The sequence below is a fragment of the Schistocerca gregaria genome, chromosome 4, assembly GCF_023897955.1.
Source record: "Schistocerca gregaria isolate iqSchGreg1 chromosome 4, iqSchGreg1.2, whole genome shotgun sequence".
NCBI lineage: Eukaryota > Metazoa > Arthropoda > Insecta > Orthoptera > Acrididae > Schistocerca > Schistocerca gregaria.
This window is the reverse complement of record NC_064923.1, coordinates 612,954,857-612,968,884: the sequence shown is the minus strand read 5'-3', so window position 1 is coordinate 612,968,884 and position 14,028 is coordinate 612,954,857. Positions and strand designations below refer to the sequence as shown.

Genomic DNA, 14,028 nt, shown 5'->3' with positions numbered 1-14,028 from the left:
CGATTCTGTAGTTAGTGAGATAGACAGTGAGGACACAGCAACTGTCTACCAGGAACGAATTATACTCGTCCAGCAAATAAGTCATCCACTTTCCAAATGGGCAACTAATTTGAAGGACCTGAAGGCAATATTGCATGACAAGAGTCTCAGAACCAAGACCAAAACATAAATCTGAGAATCAATTCGAATACAGAAAATAACTCCATTCCACTGACTACTAGAGGGTAGCAGGAGATATGAAAGACAAACTGGCAACCAAGAGAAATGTTATTCGAGCAGCTGCTGAATTCTGTGACACTTTTGGTCTGTTAACACCCTTTGGGGTCATTGCTGAAGTCATCTTCCAAGACATGTGGCTGAGATGTCTTGCATAACAGGACGTTTTGCCCTCAGATATTGCATGTAGTTGGCACTCTTGTGTCTCAAAGCTTGATTACTTGTCATTGTTGCACATTACCAGGGGACAGGTGTGACAGACAAAAGTGGTTCTGCAGAAGTGCATGTGTTCTGCGATGCATCAGAAAGAGTCACAGCTGCTGTTCTGTAAATATGGACAGCCACTGAAGTTGGTTACGCAGCACATATTTTTTGCAGCAAGAATATCTTGATACCGACCAAGAAAGTAATCTTATCTAGGTTTTAATTGCTTGCCACATTGGTTGGCACATGACGCCTTTGCTACTTTTTCCAGGAAACAGGATTTGATGGCAATAAGTCAGCTCGGAGTGGATACGAATTTATCCAAACAAATGGAAAACCTTCATTTGCGTTTGGGTGAGAGAAATACTGGCGTACACTGCACCGAGCGAATCGAGGAATCGTCCTGGAGGTCAAAATACTGCAGATCATATCACATGGGGACTGGAGGCAGACATGTTACTAGCACTTGACGTGTTGTCCACCATGGTTTTCAGAAGACGCAGGCATGGTCACTGAACATCTGGCCCCACCTAAATTAATGCCAGAAGCCAAAATCTGTACAAATGTCACTGTGATTACCATTACCGAACCCCTCCCAACATTCAAAATTTAGTTCCTACTGGCGAATACTTCACATAACTGCCCTTGTATTTCAATTTATTGAGAGTACAAAGTACAAGTTTAGAGACACTGATAGTTTGAGAGCTTTGGAATTACACAATGCCTGAACATATTGGATCAGTGTTCAAGAGGAGCTATTCACTACCAAATTCTCAGCATTGTGTAAGGGAGAACCCGGAGCATCAAGAATAGCTCGATACAGTCCTTTTCTGTTGGATGATGCGATTTGGCTCAATGGCACGTTACAATGCACTGCAATGTCCAATTCAGAGAAACATCCAATTATTCTGGACGGAAGTCATCAGTTCACAGAACTTCTCAGCGAACACATGCATGTAAGGCTGCACCATCTCAGAGTATGCATCATACTACAAGAACTAGGCGAAGCATTTTAGATTTTTTGAGGACAATAATCTGTTCAGAGAGTTCTCCACTTTTGCCTGCCCTGTGCTAGACAATCCACAGTCATTGATAGGAAGAAATGGAAGCTCCATAGCCACTAAGCAGAGTTCAACCTGCAAGACCATTTGAAGTAACTGGAACTGATTTTTCTGGATGATTATATGTTAAAATTTGTCATCACCTCAAGAAGTAATACATGGTCTTGTTCATATATGCCACAACGTATGCAATTCACATTGATATTGTCACCGATACATTTATAACGGCCATGCAATGCTTTGCAGGATGTAGAAGCTTGTCACGCACTGTATACTCAGACAATGCTACAGTATTCCATACAACCAACACTGAACTGTCTGAGCTCTTCAAAATGTCCAGCTTGCTGACATGGTACCACTGTGCCACCATGGACTCACCTGGAACTACATACCCCCACAGGCAGCTTGTTGGGGAGGTTGGTGGGAATGCATGATAGGCTCCATCACACGTTGCTGGAGGGAGGTGCTGGATCGCTCTCAAGTTGGTGAAGAGAGCTAGAACATCATTTTTATAGGACTAGAAGATAAACTCAAGACCCTTCACTCAAGGAGCGAGGGATACAGCATTGGCACCAACTCACTTTCTAAATAGTGGAAAACTAGTAACCATTCCATGTGCACCAGAACCAGCAGCTGGAGTGGATTTTGCCATGCAGTTCTGACTAAGACAAAAGGTCAACGAGGACATTTGGCGCAGGTGGTAAAATGAATACCTCCTCCTGCTAGGACGCTACCATAAGGTGGAAGGATATCCCTCAAGAAGAACAATGAGAGTTCGAGGACCTGCCACCATGGTTCTTGTGGAAGAAAGCAGTGGTGGAAGAGGTGCAGCCCAGCTGAAATGACAAAAAGATGACAAAATAAGACGCATCATTCTCTGGCAACCGGATGGCACAAAGATCTGTCGACCAGTGCAGCTGCTCATCCCTCTCGAGATAGACCAGGGTAGGGAGGATGTTGGGGAATAAGAGACACTTATGGCATCTGTTGGTGTTGTATTCAGAATTGTATACTGTGCTGCCCTCTGTAGACTGAAACTGTAATGGACGCTGTGAATACATCTGTGAGCTGAAGGTACTGTGTTGATTTCCTTTCAAATACTAGTAAGTAGCAACAATAATTTCCTTGGCATTGTTTTCCTCATTTTTGTGCACCTCGAAATTTAAATGTTTTCTCCAAAACTGATCAGTATTGGATTTTTACAGCTTTACCTACCATTCTTGGCAGTTACACCAGTAAACAAACCAACATACATTATATCTCATTGCGAAATTATAAAATATTCAGTATATTGCCCAACATTTAACCATTTTTGCTTATTGTTTTTACGACAGCTGCAACACGAAAGAGATGAAATACACCATCGCTTCGTCACTGCGATAATGGAACTGCAACAGAAAACTGGCTTAAAGAATGTTTTACTGGAGAAGAAATTGTCGGCGATTACTGGCATGCTGGAGCAGAAGGAAGCTGAGTTAGGCGAGATTCTGTCAGCTGCAAATCTGGATCCTACCACTGTCGGCGCCATCAACAAGAAATTCGAGGTGAGCTGACGTTACATATCTATCATCAAAAATTTGAACTGTGGCCCATATCAGAACTGGAGCCTCCCCCACAGCCAGTGCTGTACCAATATTTCGAAAAATGGGAGAGAGGCAATATCAGATTGAAAATGTATTTAAAGAAGTAAAACATTTCCGACGAAAGCAGTCCAGCAAGCTGTTCCAACGCCCACTCTGCTACAGAATGAGGTTTTCATTATTGTGGTTTGTTCTCCAGTCAGAAGATCGATTTGATCATGCGTCTTTATCTCCGCTTACCTATTACAACCTACATACATTGGAACCTGTTTACTGTAGTTAAAAAAAATGACTTTTGTCTCTCACTACGAGTTCCCTCCACTCCCACCTCCACCACTTCCCCCTCACCCATATACTTTTCCTTCATTACCTAAGAGACGATTCATTGATGCTACAAGATGTGCACTACCAACCGATCCCTTCTTTTAGTTAAGTTGTTCCATAATTTTTTTTTCTCTCCAGTTCGATTCAGTATCTCTTTTCGAATTTCACGTAGTATCTTACTTCCCCCTAAATATCACAATAACTATGACCATTAATGAAATGATGAGCATGCCATCATGAACCTGACATATAAAGCAATAAGTAAATTATAAGCTATTTACCGAATACTTTTCTGTAAAATCGTTTGGGAAAGATTGCAGGTCGTGCTCCTCAAATCTGTCATTGCCGACTGGCCGAAAGGTTTGACACTGTCAGTCTCCTCTTCCGAACAAACGAATGAACTCGCCCATTGCTTTGGACGGAAATTGGTCACTGCGCTTTGGCCATCGTATCCTGCATGGGCTCTACATCTTGTACCTCTCTCAACGCTATACATACACTCTAGTCTTCTTATGACCTCTGTTTCTTGTATTGATGCATTACATGGTAGATCCTCTACTACAAGTCGTCTCGAAATTCGTTTTTTGTGACTTTGTTCCTTAACACAGCGTGACTTTTGTACTTTCACAGAACATCTAAGGACTCACAGATAATGCTGAAATGAGTCTGAAAGCTAGGTATCTTATGTACCTTATTCATGCGACCAATATTTACGGAGCTACAAGCCTAACTCCTTTTCTATAACACAGAAACGTAAAGTCGTAAGAGTATGAAAGCAGCTTATGCATACGTAAAATGATCACATGATAAAGATTTCATGGTGCTACTTTGTCTAAACAGATCTCACTGGTCGCAAAAGACACTAAAAGTTGCCGTCGTTAACCAAGCAAAGATTGTTATTTAAGAAACTGGGCACTTGGTCCGGGCTTGATTAACAACGTTGAGAGAATTTCGCATACTTTTCCCTGTATATGAGCTTCGCTCGTGCTATTCTGTAGAAAAATGGTGTGGCAAGCATAATAATCTTTGCTGAGAATCATGAAGCAAGCTCATTATGCAGGAATTATGAAACTAGGAGAGCATAAACATAGACCTCATGTGCGATTTGGCAGAGTGCAACGACGAAGCAGCGCGTCTTCTCGACAGAAAGGTTCCTAAGTAGGAAGTTCCTGAAAGCAAATACACTTTTTTCCTGTCGAGAGATGCTTCAGAGAGACGGGATCCGCGATACTACATAACGGAGGGATGCCTGACAGACTTAATGTGAGGAAAGAAGGGATGTGCTACGTTTGGCAGATGAAGATCCACAGACGAGTGCTAAAAACATATAAAATACTATAGTGAAGTCGAAGTTTTTTTGTTCGGCTTACTCTTGAGGATACTCGGTACCATCCGTATCGTGCTCAGCTTGTTCAAAAATATCTATCTCTGGACTGTCAAAAGCGCATTGTCTCTGGCAGATGGATACTATAGTTATGCATTAATAATTATTCATTCCTGGTTATTCACTAATGAAGCAACTGTCAAACGCGACTGTGTTTTCAATACACATAATGCTCATATCTGGTTGAATGTAAACTCCTATTTCACAGCGGAACTAAACCATCAAGTAGAATTTTCAATGAATACCTGGCGCGACATTAAATTACGAGCCCAGCTATCTGGCGCAGACTATTTAAGATTACCGGAAGAGTTGGAAAACGTCCAGTTGACTGTTAAAAGTTTCCTATTTTCTGCGGCCAGCGACGATAAAATGAACACACTAACCGCCGGAGTAACTACAGGTATATCGAAGTCGATTCGAGTAGACAGCGTTTTGCCCCACAACCGCTGATACCGCTGTATGCCGAAGCCACGTTGTGTGAGATAGCTACGGCCAGACTTTTACTGCAGTTGTCCGTTTCGTTGAGTTTTACGTATGCTGAATTGTCTTTGATGATATATTTGTGTATCTGTCGTGGTAGTCGATTTGGACTGTCCTTGATATCTCCCGATGACGACAATTCACACAAATGTTTGTGAGTATATGTGCAGAAACAAACAAGTGACACACCAAACTGGGATTACTTTTGACCGTAACTGGATTCGTGGTGTTGAACCTATGACATTGCTCCCACAGTATGCAGACCTAAAATTTGATTGGGCCATTTGAAAAATGTTGTGTACAAGCAGAGCCCACTGAAATGCACCAAAGGATGTACTGTAAATTTGCATTAGTTCAGAAAAGTATATAGGTACTCCAACGCGTGTGGACTTCATGGGAGTTAGTTTTCAGGCTGGAGGGGAACTGTTTCATTATGATTACTTTGTCAGAAGACTATGGTTTTGGTGATATACATTTATGAGTTTAATTTTGATTCTTGTTATCTGTTATCCAAGACGACAGTTATTTTTGGTTGTATTGTGTGTCTGACAAGTAATCTGGTGAGGAAGTGAACGAACCACATCTTGACGATGCAGTTTAATTTCCTATAATTGTTATTACATAAGATTACACAAACAAACACGTGTTATTTATGACATTGAACAACAATATTAATTTTTTTTGTCACTTCCTCTTCGAGCCACATATCTGCATTTACCACAAGTGCCCCTCGTGTTGTGTTCGCGAACCAAAAAGTTTCGCGTATGGCTGCTAATTCGACACCAGCGTGTAACTGTCAAATTATCTTGAATACAGTCTAGTCTGACAGTAAAAAGGAAAGAAATAACATGGAAGATATATTTCTGGTTTTTCGTCTTCGTTCAGGATTCCATTTTTGACGTTTTGCACAATAAATTTAGCTGGAGAAGCAGTTTCGTACGGGCTAAGAGAGAGAGCTAGAATGGGAAGAGACATTTGGAATCACCTGTCACCTCAGAGCCGGCCTCGGTGGCCGAGCGGTTCTAGGCGCTTCAGTCCGGAACCGCGCGACTGCTACGGTCATAGGTTCGAATCCTGCCTCGGCCATGAATATGTGAGATGTCCTTAGGTTAGTTAGGTTTAAGAAGTTCTACGTTCTAGGGAACTGATGACCCCAGATGTTAAGTCCCATAGTGCTAAGAGCCATTTGAACCATTTGTGACATGAAGGTGATCGACAAGAAAGGAAAAAGTAACTGGGATTTCAAGGTGTCGTGAGAGGAGGGCTCAGTACAGCATGGAGAAAAACTAACAGCTAATAAAATCAGAGCAGGACGTCTAGTCGAGTAAAATTTACCAGATCAACGTAGGTCTGAAATGATCAGTTGTGGAGCTACTTTCGTAAAATGACAGCGAAAAAGCGCCGAGCGTACTGAAATCTGTTCGGTAAGCGAACGTGTCTGGATGTGTCCAGCAGTGCTGTTATCTCCGATTAACTAGATAGTGCAGCTGTGTTGTGCTGTTGCCGTTGTGCTCCACTGCCGTTGTTTCCGCGTACTTGATTTAATAATCAAGCTTAACCCAGCAAACATCTCAAAAAGTCACAACTAACGTAACCAGCCATGGGTGGGAATTTTAAGGTTTCCTTGCTTTGGCAGTTCAACTGAAATTGTTATTTTCTGCTGATTTAAGTAGTAGCTCCGTTCTTTATTATTATAGGTATTAGTTGGGAAAAAATATTCAATGGACAAACTTTCGCGCATTCATCGCGTATTGATTATAATTTTAAGCCCCCAAACCTACTCTGACATTATTATCAGGTTGTTTTTCTTCACCCTGTATGCTGTGACGAATGTGGTCGTGAAATTTGTTAATAATAATTTATGAACGAACATTATTATTAAAAATTACATGGAGAAAGGGGAAATCTTAAATTAAGAGACTTGTCATTGTGTATATGATAAAAAAGTGATGAACTTATAAAACTATGAAAGAATTACTGTTCGGATTGTCATTTGGAGGCAGCCGAGAATTTGCAAACTTTTCCGAGCAATCACTGGCTTCGATGCAGTTCGCCCACTGAATAGGCAGTCGAGGCATGGCAGTTTGAGTTGAGATGGCACTCAAAAATATTGCTCTGTAGACGAGATACCATCGCGTCTCAATGCTGCGGGTCTTAATGAATCCATCAGTAATTATGTATTATTAATAATTTGTGCCGCAGAAAAGACCATGGAGACACTGTTGTGGAAAATCCCAAAGTATTTGTAATTTTGTGGTTCAGAAGAATAGTTAACAGAATTACCCTAAATTTCTGAAATGGCTGTCTGTTTTGAAAATTTGTTAATGTACGAGACGCAGCAGGAAGACTAGCCACCTGCTACATCTTATAAATGCTCTGCCAGCTGCAAAGACTTAAAGGAGATTAAATTCTTCATTTGTGTAGCCACGGTGTGCCTGTTTGCCTTGCAATTATTAGAGGTGTTTGAAATCCGTCATTTTAACTATTAAAATGCGTATTTTTCCGTAAGCATTTTATTTTATATATTTAAACTATCATCTGGAATAAAATATACTTATTATTTTTTTATTTCTAGATCTAAAAACTGAGGCTAGCAAAAAACATTAAAGTGTAGTTTTTAGTTAGAGGAATTGTGTCTGGTTTGCACTTACGTCTGCGATGTTTTTGGCATAATTTCGATGTCGGGTCGCAGCACTACACATTTCTCGACGTAAAACACGACAGAATAATGCACCATTTGTTCAGTACCTGCTCGCGGGTAAAATGCACAGGCATGTCCATATCCACCTTCAACCTCCTATGAGATTCCCGCAGGTGGGTACCACAGCAGCATAAGTGTAAAGTACGGGCACATGAATTTGTTTGCCTATTGGGACAGCTGCTCTGGGAAGTTCGTAAATTGCTCAGTGCAATATTTGGGCGCCCAATATAAGCTACTGGCCATTAAAATTGCTACACCGAGAAGAAATGCAGAGGATAAACGGGTATTCGTTGGACAAATATATTATACTAGAACTGACATCTGATTACATTTTCTCGCAATTTGAGTGCATAGATCCTGCGAAATCAGTATCCAGAACAACCACTTCTGGCCATAATAACGGCTTTGATACGTCTGGACATTGAGTCAAACAGAGCTTGGATGACGTGTACAGGTGCAGCTGCCCATGCAGCTTCAACACGATTCCACAGTTCATCAGGAGTTGTGACTGGCGTATTGTGACGAGCCATTTGCTCGGCCACCATTGACCAGACGTTTTCAATTGGCGAGAGATCTGGAGAATGTGCTGGCCAGGGCAACAGCCGAACATTTTCTGTATCCAGAAAGACCCGTACAGGACCTGCAACATGCGGTCGTGCATTATCCTGCTGAAATGTAGGGTTTCGCAAGGACTGAATGAAGGGTAGAGCCACGGGCCGTAACACATCTGAAATGTAACGTGCTCTGTTCAAAGTGCTGTCAGTGCGAACAAGATGTGACCGAGACGTGTAACCAATGGCACCCCATACCATCACACCAGGTGATACGCCAGTACGGCGTTGACGAATACACGCTTCTAATATGCGTTCACCGCGATGTCGCCAAACACGGATGCGACCGTCATGATGCTGTAAACAGAACCTGGATTCATCCGAAAAAATGACGTTTCGCCATTCGTGCACCCAGGTTCGTGGTTGAGTACACCATCGCAGGCGCTCCTGTCTGTGATGCAGCGTCAAGGGTAACCGTAGCCATGGTCTCCGAGCTGAAAGTCCATGCTGCTGCAAACGTCGTCGAACTGTTCGTGCAGATGGTTGTAGTCTTGCAAACGACCCCATCTGTTGACTCAGGGATCGAGACGTGGCTGCACGATCCGTTACAGCCATGCGGATAAGATGCCTGTCATCTCGACTGCTAGTGATACGAGGCTGTTGGGATCCAGCATCGCGTTCCGTATTACCCTCCTGAACCCACCGATTCCATATTCTGCTAATACGATAAACCGCAATCGCGATAGGCTACAGTCCGACCTTTATCGTAGTCGGAAACGTGATGGTATGCATTTCTCCTCCTTACACGAGGCATCACATCAACGTTTCACTAGGCAACGCCGGTCAACTGCTGTTTGTGTATGAGAAATCGGCTGGAAACTTTCCACATGTCAGCACGTTGTAGGTGTCGCCACCGGCGCCAACCTTGTGTGAATGCTCTGGAAAGCTAAACATTTGCATATCACAGCATCTACTTCCTGTCGGTTAAATTTGGCGTCTGTAGCACGTCATCTTCGTGGTGTAGCAATTTCAATGGCCAGTAGTGTAGTTTTGATACAGCGCTGCGAACAGTTATCTAAGCCGTGCTCATTTCCGTGACGCAGTGCTGATTATCAGGATTGTGCGTTAAGGAGCTGCAATTTGCAACCGACTACAATTCTCAGCTCCGGCCCTAGTCCTTGTAGCGTGTTTGTTACCCACCACCAGATTAAGTCGATACAAGGCGCCTGCAGTAGACGACTGGCCATCAGAATTACTGAGGTCCCCGGGAGAGCCAGCCATGATGAAACTATTCTACCTGGCGAGCAAGATATATGAACAGACGACACACCCTCACACTTCAGTAGGAATGTAATAATTCGAAGTTTAAAGAATACACATGCTGACAGAAGAGGATAGTAGTGAACTGTCAGTTTAATAAATCATCGTTAAAACATTGTGACGAATTATGTACAGAAGAATGGAAACCCGATTAAAAGCCAACTTGGGGAAGATCATTTTGGATCCCAAAGAATTGCAGGAACACAGGGAAATACTAAGACTTATCTTAGAAGGGGGGTTGAAGGAAGGCAAATGTACGTTTATAGCATTTGTCGACTTAGAGGGAGCTTTTGATAATGTTGATTAGAATACACTCCTTGAAATTCTAAAGCTAGCTGGTATAAAGTACAGGGAGTGAAACGTTATTTACAACTTTTACAGAATTAGAGTGCAGTTATAACAGCTGAGAACTTGAAAGGGAAGCAGTATTTGATAAAAGAGTGAGGCAGGGTTGTTGCCTGTACCCAATGTTATACAATCCGTACATTGAGTAAGTAGCAAAGAAAAGCAAGAAGAAAATTGGGAAGGGTGTTAAAGTTCACAGAGAAGAAATAAATACATTGGTGCTTGCTAATGATATTGTAATTCTAGCAGAGACTGCAAATGACTTGAAAGTTTGCTTAAACGGGAATGATAATATTTTGAGAAGTATACAAGTAAAACAAGGGTACTGATAATGTAATTTGGTCGAATTAAATCAGGTATTATTGGATGATACACTAATTGTAGTACACGAGCTTCGGTATTTGGGCAGTAAAATAATTGACGATAGCCCGAGTAGAGAAGATATGAACTTAACACTACCTTACATCAGTGTGATAGTAATCTTCGTTTTGTTAAATTAACTTGGCTAAGATGTATAAGAAAAAGTGAGAACTAATAATCAATACCGAAAATAGTATTTAATAAATATAATTATGAATGCTCAGTGTTAAATCAAGAAAACTCTATATTTCCGATGGATCGCTGTTTCGTTGCTATCTCAGTTCTACACATCCGTCATTCCTCACCTTGCACATTTGCACTCATGTATGGCCAGTATAAGTTCTGGCGGCATCCTAGTCAGGCGCCACTCTCAACTCTTTCATTTGCCATAGGGGCAGAGCACTGTCCGTCCAACATACCAGCGAGTTCTGATACATTTGTTGACGAGTGAGCAGTAATTGTGCTGTCCCACTTTTTATATAATGAAGTGGTGTCTTTGTGCAGGAGCTGCTGAAGCGGAAGAACACTAAGATCCAAGACCTGCAGTACGAGCTGTCGCGGGTGTGCAAGGCACACGATGACTTGCTGGAGACATACGAGGGCAAACTGCGCAAGTACGGCATCCCGACGGAGGAGCTGGGCTTCACGCCGCTGCGCGCCACCCGCCAGCGTCACCAGGTCGCCGCCTGACGTGGAGACGCTCTCCCTCTATGGAGCCTATCTCTGTTTACCTTACCTCTCGTTAACCTATGCAACATGAATAAATAACTGTTATCAGTTTCAGTTACTGCTTCTTCATTAAAAATACGAGTGAATTTTTTTAAACCGATGATCGGTTACGAAATGGAAACCACAGTAAAAATCAAAGATGGTTTACTTGTAACTACACCTTCAAGTTGCTTCTCTACACAGTCACCGCTCAAACTTAGATATCTGTCGTAGCGGAGTTCCAACTCTCTAATCCTCTCATCATAGGAGGCAGGCCTTTGATTTCCGCGTATTCCCTGTGCTGGCCTGCATTTCGTTGTCTGTGCCAAAATGATGTCTTAATAGCCAACAGTTCATGTGAGCGAAGAGATTAAAACCACTCCGACCGAAGTCTGGGATGAAACACTGCCCATCGGAATTGCTGCAGGATCGTCTTCGTTGCACCTGCAGTGTGCGGCCAAGAACTGTCGTGAAGAAACAAATGCGTGACTGTTACGTTATGTGGGTTGCATGAAATCAGGCAAAAACCCCTCAACAGGCACTTCACACTTGGCATTCGTTGTAGGCATTTTTACGTGCTCATTGTGCATTCAGGTGTGTCTTGATGCAATAGAAGGGCATGCTAGGGACACTGTGCAACACATCTGCTCCCAGCTTCGCCAGATTTTCACTGTGATTTTAATTTCACGACATATCAGAGGGTGAAAAAAAAGTGGCCTGTCATAATAAATGAAAATGCTGCGAGAAGAATTTTTATAGAGAAAAGGTGCCAACCAGACCTCCTGTGTGCTATATGTCTAATACCCTGCTTTTTATTATGCTATATACATGAGCTTAATCGAAGCAACAATTACTTCTTTCCTGTGCAGAGCACCGAGTTTCTGTTTAGGCAGAAACTGTCATTTATTAAGACTGCTTACGCATTCTTTTCCATCATTGTTACTAATTTGCAGATAATGTTTAGCTTTTGGGCTGTACAACAAAAAGATATAGCGACAAGATACTCTTGTTTCTGTGGTTTGATGCGATTTACGTTTCAGCCTAGATGCCTGTAATCTGTAATGGATTTTCCTTTTTTTTTTATATAAGATTACGTCAGGGGTTCAGGTAATATAACTGAGAGGGTGCTGCGATGGTAAAGTACGAGGGTAAACCCAAAAGTAAGGTCTCCTTTTTTTATAAGTACATAGACCTGTTTATTTTTTACAATGGCTTACATCAGTTTACATCTCTACAATGGCTTACATCAGTTTACATCTTGAACATTTGGCTATTTCTCAACATAATCACCATTTCTGTCGATGTATTTTTGTAGACGCTGTGGCAGTTTTTGTATACCCATGTCACACCAGCTCGCCGCCATGCTGTTCAGAAAGTTATGAACCTCTTCTTTCACCTCGTCGTCGGAGCTGAATCGCTTTAACCTAGGGAACAAGTGATAGTCACTGGGCGCCAAGTCAGGACTGTAGGGTGTGTAGGTGATTATGTTCCACTGAAATTGATGCAGGAGAGCAACGGTTTGCCGAGCGATGTGTGGGCGAGCGTTGTCATGGAGAATGTGTATGCCCTTGCTCAACATTCCTCTTCTCCGATTCTGAATTGCCCGTTTGAGTTTTTTCAGAGTCTCACAGTACCTGACAGCGTTAATTGTGGTCCCAGCAATTCAGCTTTGACGACGAGGTGAAAGAAGAGGTTCATAACTTCCTGAACAGCATGGCGGTGAGATGGTATGACATGGGCATACAAAAACTGCCACAGCGTCTACAAAAATGCAGCGACAGAAATGGTGATTATGTCGAAACATAAACTCACCCACTTAAATCCTTGCTCTCCTTCTGCTTCGTCTTCTTCTATAAAAGTTAAGTGCTTCTTTTCCCATTTCTCCCTTTTGTATCAACAGTGTCCTCATCAAAATTTACTAGCACTTTCACTTTTTTCAGCCAATCTATGTCCAAAGTAAATGACGTTCAGACCTTGCACTACTACAAATGTTGCCGTTGGTTCATATTTGTCTCCCTCTCCTATGAAGGTAACGAACATTTGCTCTTTAATAGGTTCTGCTCTTTAATAGGTTTGCTCTTGGCACCTACAGCATTCACAACTCTCACACCATTCACTGGAATAATCCGAAAGCTGACATTTGCATTCAGTATTTGCTCATATAGCTTCTGGTATGCTATTAGGGGATCAACATTAAATGCACACATTTTGATTTTAACGATAGATAATACGGGTTCTTTGGACATTTGCCCAATTTGTTCATTTAGGTCTCCTCTCAGATCTCACCATCGTTGTGTTTGATAAGAATAATGTTGGTCCTAGAAGGTCTAACTCCTGACGGGACTGTATCTGAAGTGCAGTTTAGTTTCCTGTACTCCGTACTTCTTTGATTCATATTTCATTATCCATTTGTCTATCTTCTTTTCTTCCACAATTTTCCTGAATCATCTTCTCTCCAGTGAAACTGTCTGCCATTACTTCAGTTCCTATATCCATAACCGCCACCCCTTCCTCTGTAATTTGAAGGGCTTTTAAATTGATTTCATTGATAATTATTTCTCCCTTGGTTTATCCCACTCATTTGATTATTTTCCTGCATGAAAATGGATTTTAATGGCTCCAATACATCAGGTAATGTAGTCTGTCTTTAATGAAGCTCCCAGATAGGTTTTCTTGCATCCTTCAACTCAGCCTTCTCTTTGTTTCAGTTATCATTGTATTGTCATTCAATGGTTTCTTCAAGGTCTCATTTAATTCACATAAATGTTCAGATGCCCCTCCATGTGTTAAGAGA

At 42.0% G+C, this 14,028-nt stretch overlaps 1 protein-coding gene across 3 annotated transcripts in view; it reads left to right on the top strand.

Moving 5' to 3' along the window:
- LOC126267362 (dynein regulatory complex subunit 4-like) overlaps nucleotides 1-11,331 on the top strand; it is a 103,788-nt gene extending 92,457 nt beyond the window's left edge. The window contains exons 10-11 of one of the 3 annotated variants that reach the window (XM_049972500.1): nucleotides 2,816-3,025; nucleotides 11,031-11,331. In XM_049972500.1, coding sequence (XP_049828457.1) covers nucleotides 2,816-3,025; nucleotides 11,031-11,216 — 396 coding nt within the window. In that variant the 3' untranslated portion in view covers nucleotides 11,217-11,331. The remainder of the gene's footprint in view (nucleotides 1-2,815; nucleotides 3,026-11,030) is intronic. The other 2 variants (XM_049972503.1, XM_049972502.1) reach the window with 2 other exon arrangements.
- Nucleotides 11,332-14,028: the final 2,697 nt, after the last annotated feature.